The sequence below is a fragment of the Rhinolophus ferrumequinum genome, chromosome 2, assembly GCF_004115265.2.
Source record: "Rhinolophus ferrumequinum isolate MPI-CBG mRhiFer1 chromosome 2, mRhiFer1_v1.p, whole genome shotgun sequence".
NCBI classification, from domain to species: domain Eukaryota; kingdom Metazoa; phylum Chordata; class Mammalia; order Chiroptera; family Rhinolophidae; genus Rhinolophus; species Rhinolophus ferrumequinum.
The window spans coordinates 99,402,721-99,417,676 of record NC_046285.1 but is presented as its reverse complement, the minus strand read 5'-3'; the positions used below and the strand labels follow the sequence as shown (position 1 = coordinate 99,417,676).

Genomic DNA, 14,956 nt, shown 5'->3' with positions numbered 1-14,956 from the left:
TCAGGTGTCATCTTCTCAGGGGGCCTAACTCGATCAGTTTGGCCCTTCATCTCGCGCTGCTATCTATCCAGCCTTACTATATTCCCAATGCCTTCTCCCCATGAAAGGTATACTACCATGGTATATAATTTACTTCAAAAATTATGCTTATTGTCTGTTTTTCTCCCCCCCGCCCTGCCCCCACTCCCGAAGGTCCATAGAGCGAGTGCTTTTTATCTGTTCATTGATGTATCTTAAGTGCCCATAGCAGTGCCTGGCGTGTCGTAGACACTGTAGATAAATGAAGGAAGGGAAAGCTGATGAGTTGAAAAGTGACAGCTAAGCAGACATCTGACAGTATGAGTTGGATTAACTCGGTGAGTTGGGGATGGAAAGGTATCAGACAGAGAGGCTATGTGGGTCTTAGATGAGGTGTTTTAGCAAGAATGAGGCACTAAAAGAGAAACCAGGGTGACTGGAGGAAAGAGAAGAAAATGTAAGAGGAGGCTGGGCCAAGTGACTGGCCTTCAAATAGAGTTTCATCTTTATCTTAAAACAAATGGGAAAGCAGTGAAAGGTTTTAGGGAGGAGGGAGATACCAGCTGTGTGCTTTTTTTTTTTTTTTTTTTTTATCATTCCAGCTGCAGTATCAGAACACATTGATGGGGGCAGGAGTAGATGTGGCTAGATCAGTTGGGAGGCTATTGTAATGGGACAGGTGAGACAGTGCTACTCAGGTCACTTAGGGAACCCCGGAATGGGGTCAGGTTTGGAGGAGGAGATCATGAATTCGTGTTCGGACATGTTGATTTTGAGGTGACTTTGCTTGCAGGTAGTTGGATGTGTGGATCTGGGACGGGATATTTAAATCTGTGAATCAATTTCATAGAGAAGCAGTGGAGAATATATTAAATAGCCCACATTTTGAATAATTAAAAGTTGTTAGGGATGTTACTGGAGAAGTTACATAGTTATAAAATTAAAGTCCCTGAATATCTGTGCTCCCTATCCTTTACTTTGGATTTTAGATTTAGATCTTCAACCATAATTGGTGGCACTTACTAAATTTTATTCTTGTTATTTGTAATTTACAAGTTGGAAGGCAAATAAACATTCCCTGGGGCGGCAGGAGGGCTCAGTTGGTTAGAGCGCCAGTTGAATTCCCGCATGGGATGGAGGGCTGCGCCCCCTGCAACTAAAGATTGAAAACGGTGACTGGACTTGGGGCTGAGTTGCGCCCTCCACAACTAGATTGAAGGACAACGACTTGGAGCTGATGGGCCCTGGAGAAACACACTATTCCCCAATATTTCCCAATAAAAAAAAAATCTATGTCATGTTTAATACATTGTTTAAAAATAATAATAATAAGCATTCCTTGAAATTAAGTATGTAAAATATGTTTTCCAAAAGTATTTGAAAGAATTAGTCAGACTAATTCTTGCTGTTGGGTTTTAGGCCTATAAAATATTCACGCTGGAAGTGCTTAGAAACCAGGTTTATACCAATCCAGGAACAAAAACTATATTGTCCAGACTCCTCTGGCCAGATTTCAATCAGCAGTAATCACCGCAGTCATGGTAGACCTCGCAGGGCTGCTTTCCTCTATTTCCAAATGATCACAGTGTTCCTGTAAATTGGGGCTGTTTCTTTTCCATCTTGTTCTTCTTGCTTTCTTCACCACGGGTAGTGGAACCATAACGTTCTCATGAAATCTGAAATGAGAGACATGCTGTGCTACTCTGGTGGTGGGTGGCACTGCCGTGTAACGGCCATGAGCACAGGTTCTGGAATCAGATCAGAACTTCAGTGGAAATTTTGGCTCTCCTCCGGCTGGCTAGCTGTGTGACCTTGGGCAGGTTAACCATTCTGAGAACCTTTGCAGTCATATGAGCTAATAATAGTAACTGCCTTAGCGTGTGTGTGTGTGGATTCAATGGAATAGTCCATGAAAAGAGTGTTTCGGAGGGTGGAATGGAGGTCTGCAATCTATAAGCAGGCTATAACTAACAGCGAGTCGTAGTGGGAAGATGTAGATTTTGTTTTGTTTCATTTGAGTCAAGCCTATTTTGCTCTGGCTATGTAGACCTAATATTTTGAATGATATTTGTATTTTGTTAATCTGGTTTTTTTGTAACATGACACAAATTGTAATTTTAATGACATGAATTATAATTTAATTTTAAGAAGTGTTCATTGATTTGTCTGCTAGTTTGTAACTCCCCTGATGATAAGGGCTGAGTTTTATTCATCTTTATTTTCCCCGCAGTACCGTGCTCATAGGAGATGATCTTAAATATTCAGTACCTGCTGTGGAGGAGTTGTGTGCTGATTGAATACCCTTATATACATATGTCTGCTCTAATGCCTGTAATTCAGGGAGGCAAGGAAGTGACTCAGAGATGACCACTGACTCAATCCTCAGTCATCTTCCATACTTACTCCCTGAGATACCTTCACTGCCCCACTAACTGACTGTGAACCTGTAATTTGTATTTCTGACTTAAACCAATCTTTGTACATCTGTCTTATGTACCTCTCCATCTAAATGTCCTTCAGTCATATCAGTTGTGCTGAGACTCTCCTTTCCCATTTTTCCTTTCCTGTTTTGGTTAATGGTGTCTCACCAGCCGTTGGCACCCAACCATAGTCATGCTTAGCTCCTCCCTACCTCTTGATAATAAATACTACTTTAACATTTCTCAAATAAAAAGTTTGTTTTCACTTGTATCAGTGTGATCTCAGTTTGCATCCTTATTCTCTCCCTGTCTAGAATGAGGGCAGGTGTCTTTAACATTTTTCTTCAGTCCCCACACAGTGCTGCTGCCAGAATTGTCTTTCTAAATCACAGAGCCTTTTTTGTCACTTCCCTGCTTATAAGCCTCTGGTGGTTTCCTATTGCTTAGAGCAGGGGTCTGCAAACCACAGCCTGTGGGCCAAGTCCGACCTGCTGCCTGTTTTATAAATTAAGTTTTATGCATAGACTGCAGCCATGCTCGTGTGTCCATGTACTGTCTGTTGCTGCTTTTATGTTGCAACAGCAGTGTTGAATAATCTTGGGTTGTTTTTTTTGTTTCAATTGGTACCAGGATCAGTTTTGTGGGAGAATATACCAATAATTCCTTGGCCTCAAAAAAGTCTTTTCGAGTTTATTAAAAGCAGTTGCAGACATATTACATTAGGCAAGAGATTTCTCAAAAGGCAAGAAATATCAACAATTCATTGTGTTAAGTACAATAACTTTTAGAAACTTTGTATTTTTTTTAAAAGTAATTCATGCTCATGCTCAGTGCAGCAAACTTTGAAAACAGACAAACACAAGAACCTATCACACAAACATATATATACAGAGGGTGCCAAAAAAAATGTATACACATTTTAAGAAGAAAAACCGTGTTAAAATTTTAATACTCAATATATACCAATAACTAAAGATGAATACAAGTCACGTTTGACTTTTGCAATTACAAGAGGTGCTCAAAGTGCTCACCATCAGCGTCTAGACACTTCTGATGACGGCGAACTACTGCTTGAGCAACATTAACCAAAATGACCACTTGCATACTTTTCTTTGGCACCCCCGGTATATAATATATATGCATATTATATAATATATACGAGTATGTAAATAATATTACAAAAGTGCAGGTGTTTGCCCTTCCAGTATTTTTATATGTATATGTGTGTTTATATATGTATACTGTTAATTCTTTTTTAAAAAGGAAATGATGCTATGGATACTCTTTTTTCACTTAGTATTAGCCATTGCCATTTCTTCATGCCATTAAATGTTTTTCAAAAATAGACTTTTTATTGTCTGCATTAGGTAAACAATTTTACTTTAACATTTATTCTGTTATTGAACATTTAGATTTTCTCTAAGTAGTTGTTGCCTTCGTTATGTTAAATATTGTGTACTTGTTCTCTAACTAGTTGTTGCCTTCGTTAAGTCTCCAAAGGCCTGTTATATTAAATATTGTGTACTTGTTTCTACTTTAAGCCAGGGAGCCAGTGTTAGATTGTCAGTTTCCATTGCATCAAGACTGTGTCATGATACGATATGCTTATCCTTTGGCAAATATCAATAATAAAACTCTTAGGAAACTCAGTCTTCCCAGCTGAGAGGTTAGTTCTTAACACACTAGCCCTTCCCCCTCACTGTCCTCTCCGTAGTGACTGGGCTCTTGGTGCCTCAGCAACTTTTCTCCTTCAAGACCTCCGGTTGATTTCTCATTACAAATCATGGTGAAAGCCCCCATCCATCCTAAGGTCCACGTGAATCTGGAATATGATCTGGCCCTTCCCTGTTTGTCTCCAAACTTATTCCAAGCCACTTGCTCCACTGAATTAATGATACCCTGATTCTCTGGTTCCAGCTAATTCTTCCTCGTTGGTACCAAAGGGCTTTAGGGGCTTTATATCTAATTTACCCTCCTTATTCTACCCCTTTTGCTTCTCTCCTTAATCGAATTAATTTTATCCAGGTTTTAAATTTCAGTATGTTTCAAAATGTTAGCAAATGTTACCTCTTCAGAGAGGGTTCTCCTAACTGCTCACTCTAAAGTAGGTCTCCCCTTCATTCGTTATTAGGATCCTGTGCATTTCCTTCTCAGTAATTATTTGTATTACTTTGCTTGATGTTTCTCTGCCTCACCCCATCCCTGACCCACCAACTTAAGCCCTAGGAGGGAGAAGACCATGACATTTCATATATCATAGTGTGGAAATAACTATATATTTTTTGCCTATTGAATGATTTATAATGTTAATATGTAGGAAATGAATTTTTTTAATTTTAATTTTAATTTTTTTTAAATTGGGTAATGTTGGGGAACAGTGTGTTTCTCCAGGGCCCATCAGCTCCAAGTCAAGTCATTGTCCTTCTATCTAGTTGTGGAGGGCGCAGCGCAGCTCCAATTCCAGTCTCCATTTTCAATCTTTAGTTGCAGGGGGCACAGCCCACCATCCCATGCGGGAATTGAACCGGCAACCTTGTTGTTAAAAGCATGTACTCTAACCAACCAAGCCATCCGGCCGTCCCGGGAAATGAATTTTATAAGAGGAAATAAGACTTTTGTTTTAACCTTCAGACATTGTCTTAAATTCAGACATTGTCTTAAATTCATGTTGACCTTCCCTGTACTTGCTGTTAACTAGTTAATATTTAATCTCTGATAACAATTCATTACCATGTCTGTAGAATATCTTGATAACGTGCTCTTAATACAGAGTAAGACTTTTGTGCAAACTAAAGCGTATCTGAATGGTAAAACATTTTTAAACTTTTTGTGGGTAAAATTTACATACTGAAAATAGACAGACCTTAAGTATACACTTGAATGACTTTGATAACTATATCTACTTGCCTAACCATTATTCCAATCAAAATATAGAAAATTTCCATCACCCCCAAAAGTTCTCTGTAGTCCTCACCCCCTTAGGCAACCACTGTTCTGATTTCTGGGACCATTGATAAGCTTTGCCTCTTCTTAAGTTTCATTTAAGTGGAATCACACAGTATATATTCTTTTGTATATACTGTATCTGTCTTTCACTTAAATTCATATTTTTGAGATTCTTTTCTGTGTGGTTATATGTATCAGTTCATTCTTTTTTGTTGACGAATAGTATTCCATTGCATAAATTGATCATAATATATTTATCCATTCTTTTATTGATGAATATTTAGATTTTTCAGTTTGGGCCTATTATGAATAAAACTGCTACAAACTTTCTTATACAAGTGTTTTCGTGTGTGTGGACATGTGTTTTTACTTCCCTTGGTAAATACCTAAGAATGGAATTGCTGGGTTATAGGGAGGTTTATTTTCAACTTTATAAGAAACTGCCACAAGAAATGTATGAGATTTCCAGTTGTTCTACAACCTCTCCAACATTTAGTTGTTGTCAGTCTTTTTAATTTTAGCCGATCTAGTGGATTTGTGATAATATTTCATTAATTTGCATTTCTCTGATGACTAAAAGATGTTGAATACCTTTGTATGTGCTTTTGGTAATTCATTGTCTTCTTAATTCTTTTGCCCATTTCAAGTGTGTTGAAGTCTTCTGCACATTTATATTGCCTATACTTTGTGTACCTTTTTATTATTAACATTTAGGAATTCTTTCTATATTTTAGATACAAGTCCTTTGTCAGATATTTGTTTTGCAAATATTGTTTCCCAGTTTGTGTCTCCAGTGTTTGGATCTTCTGTAGTATATTTATTGTTTTGTGTTTTTTCCCCCCAGATTAACAATTGGACCCATTACTTTAAATTTAGAGGCATTTCACCAAAATCAGTATTTAAACATTATTTGAAAATGTAACTGACATACTATCTAGAAATAAGTTTATTTTTGTGGACATCCTATTCAGTGTTATAATTTTTGCTTAAATAGTTATCTTTTAAATGAAAAGAAGAAAATAAACGCCTTTTATATTTACCCCATCTTAAAAACATCACATTTTTTCCTGTTTCTGTGAATGTCTAGTAATTTTTTACTATATACTGGACATTGTGGGTGGTACATTATACACACTCTGGATTCAGTTATCTTCATCTAAAGAGTGTTACTTTTGGTTCTGGTTTCTAGGAGTCAGGAATTTGGAAAGGACACAGCCAGGATGATGTATCTCTGCTCTGTACATATGTGGCCTCACCAGGGAATCCTTAAAGTTTGGGGACAATACTGCAGCTGGAATAGCAATCAACTGGCAGTGTCTGCTCACACATCTGGCAGCTGATGCTAGCAGGTGGCTGGGACCTCACCTGGAACTGTGGGCCAGAATACCTGTAACAGGGTCTCCTCGAAGCATTGTGGCCTCAGGTTTTTTACACAGCAACTCAGGACTCTAGTATTAGTGTTCCAGAGAAGCAACTACAAGCTTTATTGCTTTTTATGATTTAGTCTCAGAAGTTGTATAGCAGAGGTTACATAGCATCACTTCTTCTACTTGATAGGTCAACCAGTCTTTATTGTTGGCCCAAATTCAAGGGGAAGGACATAGATGCACCTCTCAGAATTTGCAGACATGTTTCAAAACCACCATGCTCATTTAGGAAATAGTAAGCTCCCTGTCGTGTCCTAATGCAGTCCTGTGTACATCTCATTAGATATTCATTGAAATATTGAATTTTTCTTCTTAACTATAGTAGATTTGGACCTAAAGTAAATTTGGGTTTAAAGCTTTAAAAAAGGAGTAAATATGTCACTTCTTAAAAACACTTCCTTAGATTGAATTTTTTTTTGTCTTTTTATTTCCAGAACACAGTATTTAATGAAAAATCCATGCTTAAGGGGTGAAAATGGCAGGCTTCCTAGATAATTTCCGTTGGCCAGAATGTGAATGTATTGACTGGAGTGAGAGAAGAAATGCTGTGGCTTCTGTGGTAGCAGGTATATTGGTAAGTGAAAAAGCCTGGCTGGTGACATTTATGCCTCATCTTTTTCCCTGAAAATTAATGCTGAGTCCTTTTGAACTGTGAATATCCATTTAGAGCTATTTATTTCACTGGTTATTTTGTATAGATAATTTTAAGAATTCTAGATACTGTTACTGAACAAAAACAAGGTAGGGCCTGGGTTCATTTGACTATAAATTTGCTAAACCTAATATCTTTTCTTCAGTTCGAGTGATAACACAATTATTATAGGAAGTAACATTTTGAAGTTCATGATACAATATGTATAAGTCCTTTAAGATCCTTAGAGGCTCAGAATTTGATGTAACTAAATATTATTGTTATGACTCATTAAAATTCAGGCTGTGTAGGCAGCAGTAATGACCTTAGGTTGCACTAGAACTGATGCCCTGCAGTGCCCTAGCGAAGAGATGCCACCTACCACCTCCATTTCCCCAGGTCTGGGAAAGTGAGAGGAAGAAATTTGTGGAGAAAACTATTGCTTAATTTTCTTCCCAAAGTTTTTTTCTTTTTTTATTATTTTATTATTAAAAATGTCCATCATATAAACAAAAATAGGGAAAGTGGTAAAAGAGTCTGTCCCCCTCTTGCCCCATGTACTTAAAAAAATAAAATAAAATGATGACTAATCTTGCTTTAACACTCCATCAACCATTCTGCCCCACTGCCTTTTTTGAAGCAAATTTCAGTAGCTATTACATTTTAAAAATTCATCTCTTTTAGTATATAGCTTTATAGTTGAACTCCAATAGAAAAAAATAAAGCAGAGCAGAAACTAAAGATAATTGTGGATCTGTCCTCTTAGATGATGTTTCTAAGTTTTCCTTGTTCTTTATGGTCATCTTGTCTGCTCTTAATTTGTCTGTGAAATTCTTTAGCAACTTGTCCACTTTAAGTTGATTCAGCTTATTTTACATAGAAACATTACATTTTACAAACTCATGTTCAGTCAGGTATATAGTTTTTAATCAAATAACAGAATTAATACTGTAGCAGATTTAAATAGTTTTGGAGACATGACAGCTGACTCTTGGTAAGTGTACAGCTCATTTGTGGAAACAGAAATGCATGGGCATGTTGAAAAGGAGTGTTCTTTAGAGCGAATGACATATGTCATGTAATCAGAGAGCTGGTTATTTGGAAGTTAGTTAAGAGAGCTTCAGTTGCATATATTATTATGGTGGATGAAAGAAGCAGAGAATTGATTTCCACATAATTTTTCATCTTGAATTGAGAGGAGAATTTTAGTCATACACAGATGTGATTAGATTCACTCATGTGCTGTAAAGAATAAGTAAACAAGGATTCTTACTTTTTTTATATTTCAACGCTGAAAATTCAAAGTAGAAATATTTTATGTTTCACTTATATGATCTATAGAAAAAGAGGAATGTTAAAGAGCAGGTATGATGCTAAGCCAAAGTATTAGTGTTATTTTAATGACTTGCGCCCTTTCTCCAGTTCTTCACAGGTTGGTGGATAATGATTGATGCAGCCGTGGTATATCCTAAGCCAGAGCAGCTGAACCACGCCTTTCACACATGTGGTGTATTTTCCACATTGGCTTTCTTCATGTAAGTATGAAGGAAATTCTCAATTCAAGATTATTTTTCTAAAAATATTTTTTCCTTAAAGTTTAAAGCTATCTGCTATCTGGAATAATTTTTTAATTTAATTAATGCATGCTTTTTTTAACATGATAAATAAACCCACAAACAAACAAATCCCCATTTTATTAAGATTTTTTTTAAATCAAGAATTAGTGTTGAATTAATCATGTCTTCTTAGCCAGCATCTGTAAAGATTGTCATGTGATTTTTCTCCTTATATTTGGTAAACCGGTCAGTTACTCTGTTTTATCCATTCCAAGATTGTTTTTTATATTTTAACATCTCTGAATATCAGGTGGTTTTTTTTAGTCAGTGCAATCTTATAATTACCGTTGAAAACATATTTTTCTTTCTTAGCAAGTTAAAAAATAACGGTGCCTCTTAAAAATCAATGGCATCTTATATTTAATGAAATGTTATATTTCTAAATTTTTTAAGCAGTGAATCATCCTTAAGTATTATAATACACTCAACTTTTTCCAAGGAGTATTGCTTTTTAAAATGTGTTGCTTGACTGTGTTTTTCAGTATTTGGAAGGAATGGTGGGATTGGTCTCAAATGAGAAAGAAATGGCTTCTTTTTAATTAAATCATTTTCAGGTTTATTCGTTATCTCACTTCATAAAAGAGTTTGAAAGCTTTTCATGGATGTCTTTTAATAAAAAATGTGTTAAACATTAAGATTATATAATTCCCTTATACTGGCAGGAATTTTTTAAAAGTTTAAATTGTTGAAGATGGAACTACTTGTATTCATTCTAAGTAGTTGCTAAGAAAAGGCAATTCCTGCTATAGATGCACCTTTCTCTAACAAAAATAGAAAGAAGCTGAATAAAGTGGGCCTATTTATTATACGTAGATCAAATCTTCTCTGAATTTGAGAAATGGATCAGAGATAATCACTTGACTTTTAATACAAAGACAAACTGTTAAACTCTTGATTGTAATGAGAACCTTAAAATGGGAAAACGCACTGAGTCATTCATGTATAAATGTAAAATAGGCAAAGAAATCAGAAAAATGGCCCCTCTTTCATAATTTCTGGAGAAAACTAATAGTAATTTCTTAAAATTGAGTGTTTTCTGGGTGTACTTTAGGAAGATAAGACTAATGTAACATTTATATCCACTAGGACATTAAATTAAAAGGTATGTTCAGTTATTCAGATAATGACTTAATTAGGAAATGTTCCCTTCTAAATAAGTAAATACCTGTAAACATTTCAGCATCATGAAAGCTTATTAGATGATTTTGTATTGTTCTAGGATAAATGCTGTGTCCAATGCTCAGGTGAGAGGTGACAGCTACGAAAGCGGCTGTTTAGGAAGAACAGGTAAAGGCATTTGAGTTGTTACTGTACGCTGATGAAAGAGAGATTCATGAGCAGGAAAAAACAAAGCCTCTAGTGAGTCTTAGGACTGATAATGATTAGTGGAATATTTTTTTATTAACTTTTAAAAGTTTTAGTGTTAATAAATCCTTAAGAAAGTTAAAGTTCTAGAAGTTACTATTTTTGTCATGTTATACTACCCATAGTGTGTAGATGAAATATTACTATTGAAAATCAATGGATCTTGGACTTCCAGTGCTAATGATGGGTTATTCTTATCCCAAATGTTCACCGATGATATTACTTACAAGATGGTTGTTATGATTACTACCAGCAAAGTATGGACACATTAGGAAATCAAATCAAACCTAGGACTACAGCGTTTTCACATTCAGTTCTGATCACCTGAGTAACCCACACACACTGTTAACAAAACTGTTTTAGAAGCACATTCTGTTTGTTACATATAAATCATTTTTTTGGAGGTTGAATTCTTTTGAAGTGTCATCCAATAGTATTTTTCTTTTATTCAGGTTATAACACATTCTGTTAGAATCCAGGAGTTTGTTTTCAGTGGAGTTTCCATGCTGTATGGAAAAAGCACCAGGTTAGAAGTCCTATTTTCAACATTGAAGGACTAGGGAGGGTGATTTGTGGTTATGGCCAGAAATTTGGAGTAGGTGGGAAAGGAATTTTGAAGGATGGTTAAGTATAATAGCAAATACTTGTAGAATACTTAGTGTGTGCTAGAGACTGTCCTGAATGCTTTACACATAGTATTCACTTGTTTAATTGTCCTATGAGGTAAGTGCTCTTACTGTCCTCAGTTTTAGATGAAGGACGTAAGAGACAGAGAGATTAAATAACTTGTCCAAAGACACAAAGCAGGTCGTGGAGCCAGGATTTGAACACCAACAGTCTGGCTCAGAGCCCATGCTGTTTGCCACCGTGCTGTGCTTGTTTCTAATCCAGAACCATTTGGTATCTTTGTGTGGTGTAGTAATACATATTTATTTTTTTGTCAACTTGCTTAAGTATAGCTTATATCAAATAAAATCCACCAATTTAACGTGCACAGTTTGATGAGTTTTGACAAATTTATACAGTTGTGTAGCTACCACTGCAATCATGATCATTTCCATTACTCCAGAAAGTTCCCTCATACTCCTTTCTAGTTAATCCCCTTCCCCCCACTTCCTGGCCACCACTGATCTGCTTTCTATCCCTGTAGTTTTGCCCTTTCTAGAATTTCATATAAGTGGAATCATAAAGTAAGTATAACATTTTATGCTAAATAAAGAAGCTGTGAAGAGTTTAGCTTTTTTTAAGTGTTTTTTTCCAGGACCCAACAGCTCCAAGTCAAATAGTTGTTTCAATCTAGTTGTGGAGGGCGCAGCTCACACTGGCCCATGTGGGGATTGAACTGGTAACCGTGTTGTTAAGAGCACCACGCTCTAACCAACTGAGCTAAGCTGCCGCCCCAAGAGCCTAGCTTTTTAAAAAAGAATTTTAATTAAATTTTTTGGTGGTGAGAACACTTAACATGAGATTTACTCTCTTAATAAATTTTTAAGTGCACAGTAAATTTTTAACTTCACGACAGGCACGGTGTTGTACAGCAGATCTGTGAGACGTACATTCATCTCGTATAGCTGAAACTTGATTCCATTGGACAGCAACTGCCCGTTCCCCCACTCTGGCCCTGGCAACTACTTTCCTACTCTCTGTTTCTATGAGTTTGACTATTTTAGGTGCCTCACCTGAGGGGAATTGTGCCTTAAAAAAGGAGGAAATCTTGCCATATGCAACAACACTGGACCTGGAGGACATTATGCTGAGTGAAATAAGCCAGTTACAGGGGGACAAATTAACTATCTTTTCTACCTGATGCTTTAAATGCTGATGCAGAATTTATGACTTCACTTCCTTGGAGATCCTATAAGAATTGGAGAGGAGAGGGATAGTGACAAATGACAGACAAACCTAAGTTAAAAGTGCACTCTGTGTCTGTGTGTGTGTGTGCACATGCATGTGTGTGTGCACATGCGTGTGTGCATGTGCGTGTGTGTGTGCGTGTGCGTGTGTGTGCGTGTGCATATCTTATGCCTCAGCCACAACAGGTGATATCAGGAATGAGGGAGAGTAAAGAATAAGAAAGCATGTATTAGCAAGTGAAAATGTGCATAGAACATACAATAATTTATTTGATTAGTTTTCTTTAAAGAATATTCCAAAGACATTGCTGTGAATTGTGCTACTATTAAGTATTTTCTGTAGACAATTTCATGGTAACTTACCCAAAGTTTTTTAGCTTAAAGGTAGAACTTGTATTTGCCTTGGGTCTCTGGTTTCAAAGCCCATACTTTTTACTCTCACTGAGTTATGTATGACATTTTATTCCATTTACCTAGTTAAAATTTAGAATACAGTTTAAGTTTATATGTATTACTATGTGGTGCATATAGTGCAAGTTCTACCTGGTGCTTCAAAAGTGAAGGGCAGACTGTCTGTTAAGCACGCTCAGGTGTTGCACCGTTTTTAATAATGGCATGATTTTAACACTGATGCAAAGGGGACACACTTGTCCTTACTCATGTGCAGTGTCTCATTCCTGTGTGGTAATGATTATTTGAAATAACCTTTGCTACTTCTCATAGAGCAATTGCTTTGATAATACCGTATATACAACAGGGTACATTTTCAGTTAGGGCTTTATTAATCAATTTAGTCAAATAATTACTTATGATGCTTGCCTAGTTTATTCAACTTTTAGATTCTGCAGCCACTAAAAGAAAGGTAACTTTCCTTTTTAGGTTTTTTTTTCCCTTCAAATCTTCATTCAGGTAACTGTTATAGCAGGTGTACGTAAATATGTGACTATCTTTGATACGCATGACGTATATTAGGTTAATAGTGTTTCTAGTGTTCCTTATTCCTAAGACACAGAGCTGCAGACATGAGCAAAATCATAAAGCCTATTCTTCACACAGGTGCTCGGGTTTGGCTCTTCATTGGTTTCATGTTGATGTTTGGGTCACTTATTGCTTCCATGTGGATTCTTTTTGGTGCATATGTTACCCAAAGTAAGTATTCATTCCTCCTTTATTTCATAGGGGAGATTCAGATATGTCTTTCATATTTGCCTTAGTCTGTTAACTCCACCTTGAATGTAATTTAGTTGAATTACTCAGTTAGCTTGAAGATATGACTCTGTGTGAAGGTACATAAGTTGCTGAATAAAATTTCTTAGTGAGGTCGTTGATTGCAGTGGGATACCCTGGTTAGGAAATGCCAGCCATTGATGCGACTGTGTAACTCTGCCATCCCTAGAGTTTCTGATTTCCTTCCTTACCCTGAGCAGCTAGGCTCTCTACTAGAGGCCGATTTACTGAGGCTTGTAGTAGTAAAAGAAACCTGTACAGGCCTACAGTTCTAAAATGCACAATTCTAAAATCTACAAAGCTCTAAAAGTCATGTTTTTCGTTAACAGTTGGGCAGCCATACCTCACCTAAACTGAGGTGGGGCTCATTATAGTCTTTATTCCATTTAATACGTCTTCAGATGTTTTCTTGCAGGAATGTGGTTGTATCTGATTGTGGGATGCTGGTCCATACCTAGCTGGGTTTGCTATGTAATGTTTATACCCTGCATTATCATTCTTAAATCTGAAAAATTCTGAATTCCAAAATATACCTTGCCTTGTGGATTTCAGACAAGAGGCTGTGGACCACAATCTTTCTTTCCACCAATACTTCCTCTCTCTAACCTAAGTAGGTTTTCAGTCATAGATACAAGAGGAGCTTTTTAAGGGCAAAACCGAAGGTGTGTGTAGTCTTCATGCAGAACCTGTTGATGCAGTGGCGTGAGCTCTTCATGCTCCATCCTGAGTTTTCTGGCTGTTCCAGGCACCGGAGCTTTTCATCCAGGAAGGGGTTGAAAAGCAGGACCCAGTCTGAGCATGTGCCTCTGGAAGCATCGGAAGAACCTGTTTCATTGGCTGTCTCCCTTCCTTCCAAAGACAAGAGTCAGTTTCAGATAATAAATAGCTGATTCATCTTCTGACCCCTTTCTCTCTGGACTCTCTTTGTCACGCTGCGTAACTGTCACATCTCCCTGTCCTGACCCATAGCTGATCTTTTAATATTCTTGTTAGGAGCCCTTAAATCTCATACTTTGATCAGTATTAGATCTTTGGGATACTTTTGTCTTTCACTTGGCACAGAATAAGTCAGTGCAAGAGGACGGTGGTGGACTAATGCTTAAATAATACTGGTCACCAAATATATCTAAAATGTGTTATTTTAGTTAATTAAAAATACTAACAGAGCACATAGTTCTAGTATGCAGCTCATGTAAAGTGCTTTTTTAAAAACAGCTTTATTGAGATGAATTTGCATATCATGATTCCATTTTCAATGTACACTTCAATGTTTTTAGCAGAGTGTTGTGCTACCATCACCACAGTCCATTTTTAGGACTTTTTATCACCCCAAAAAGAAATCCCTTACCCATGAGCAGTCACTCAGCATTCTCCTTCTCCACAAGCCCTGTGCAAGCACTACCCCACTTTGCATCTCTGTAGATTTTCCTATTTCATGTAAGTAGAATCACAT

At 36.7% G+C, this 14,956-nt stretch overlaps 1 protein-coding gene across 2 annotated transcripts in view; it reads left to right on the top strand.

Annotated features, from left to right (window-relative positions):
- TMEM50B (transmembrane protein 50B) overlaps positions 1-14,956 on the top strand; it is a 31,024-nt gene that overhangs the window by 8,796 nt on the left and 7,272 nt on the right. For both annotated transcript variants that reach the window (XM_033088226.1, XM_033088237.1), the window contains exons 2-5: positions 7,246-7,385; positions 8,865-8,977; positions 10,278-10,345; positions 13,333-13,425. In XM_033088226.1, the coding sequence (XP_032944117.1) occupies positions 7,287-7,385; positions 8,865-8,977; positions 10,278-10,345; positions 13,333-13,425 (373 nt within the window). In that variant the 5' untranslated portion in view covers positions 7,246-7,286. The remainder of the gene's footprint in view (positions 1-7,245; positions 7,386-8,864; positions 8,978-10,277; positions 10,346-13,332; positions 13,426-14,956) is intronic.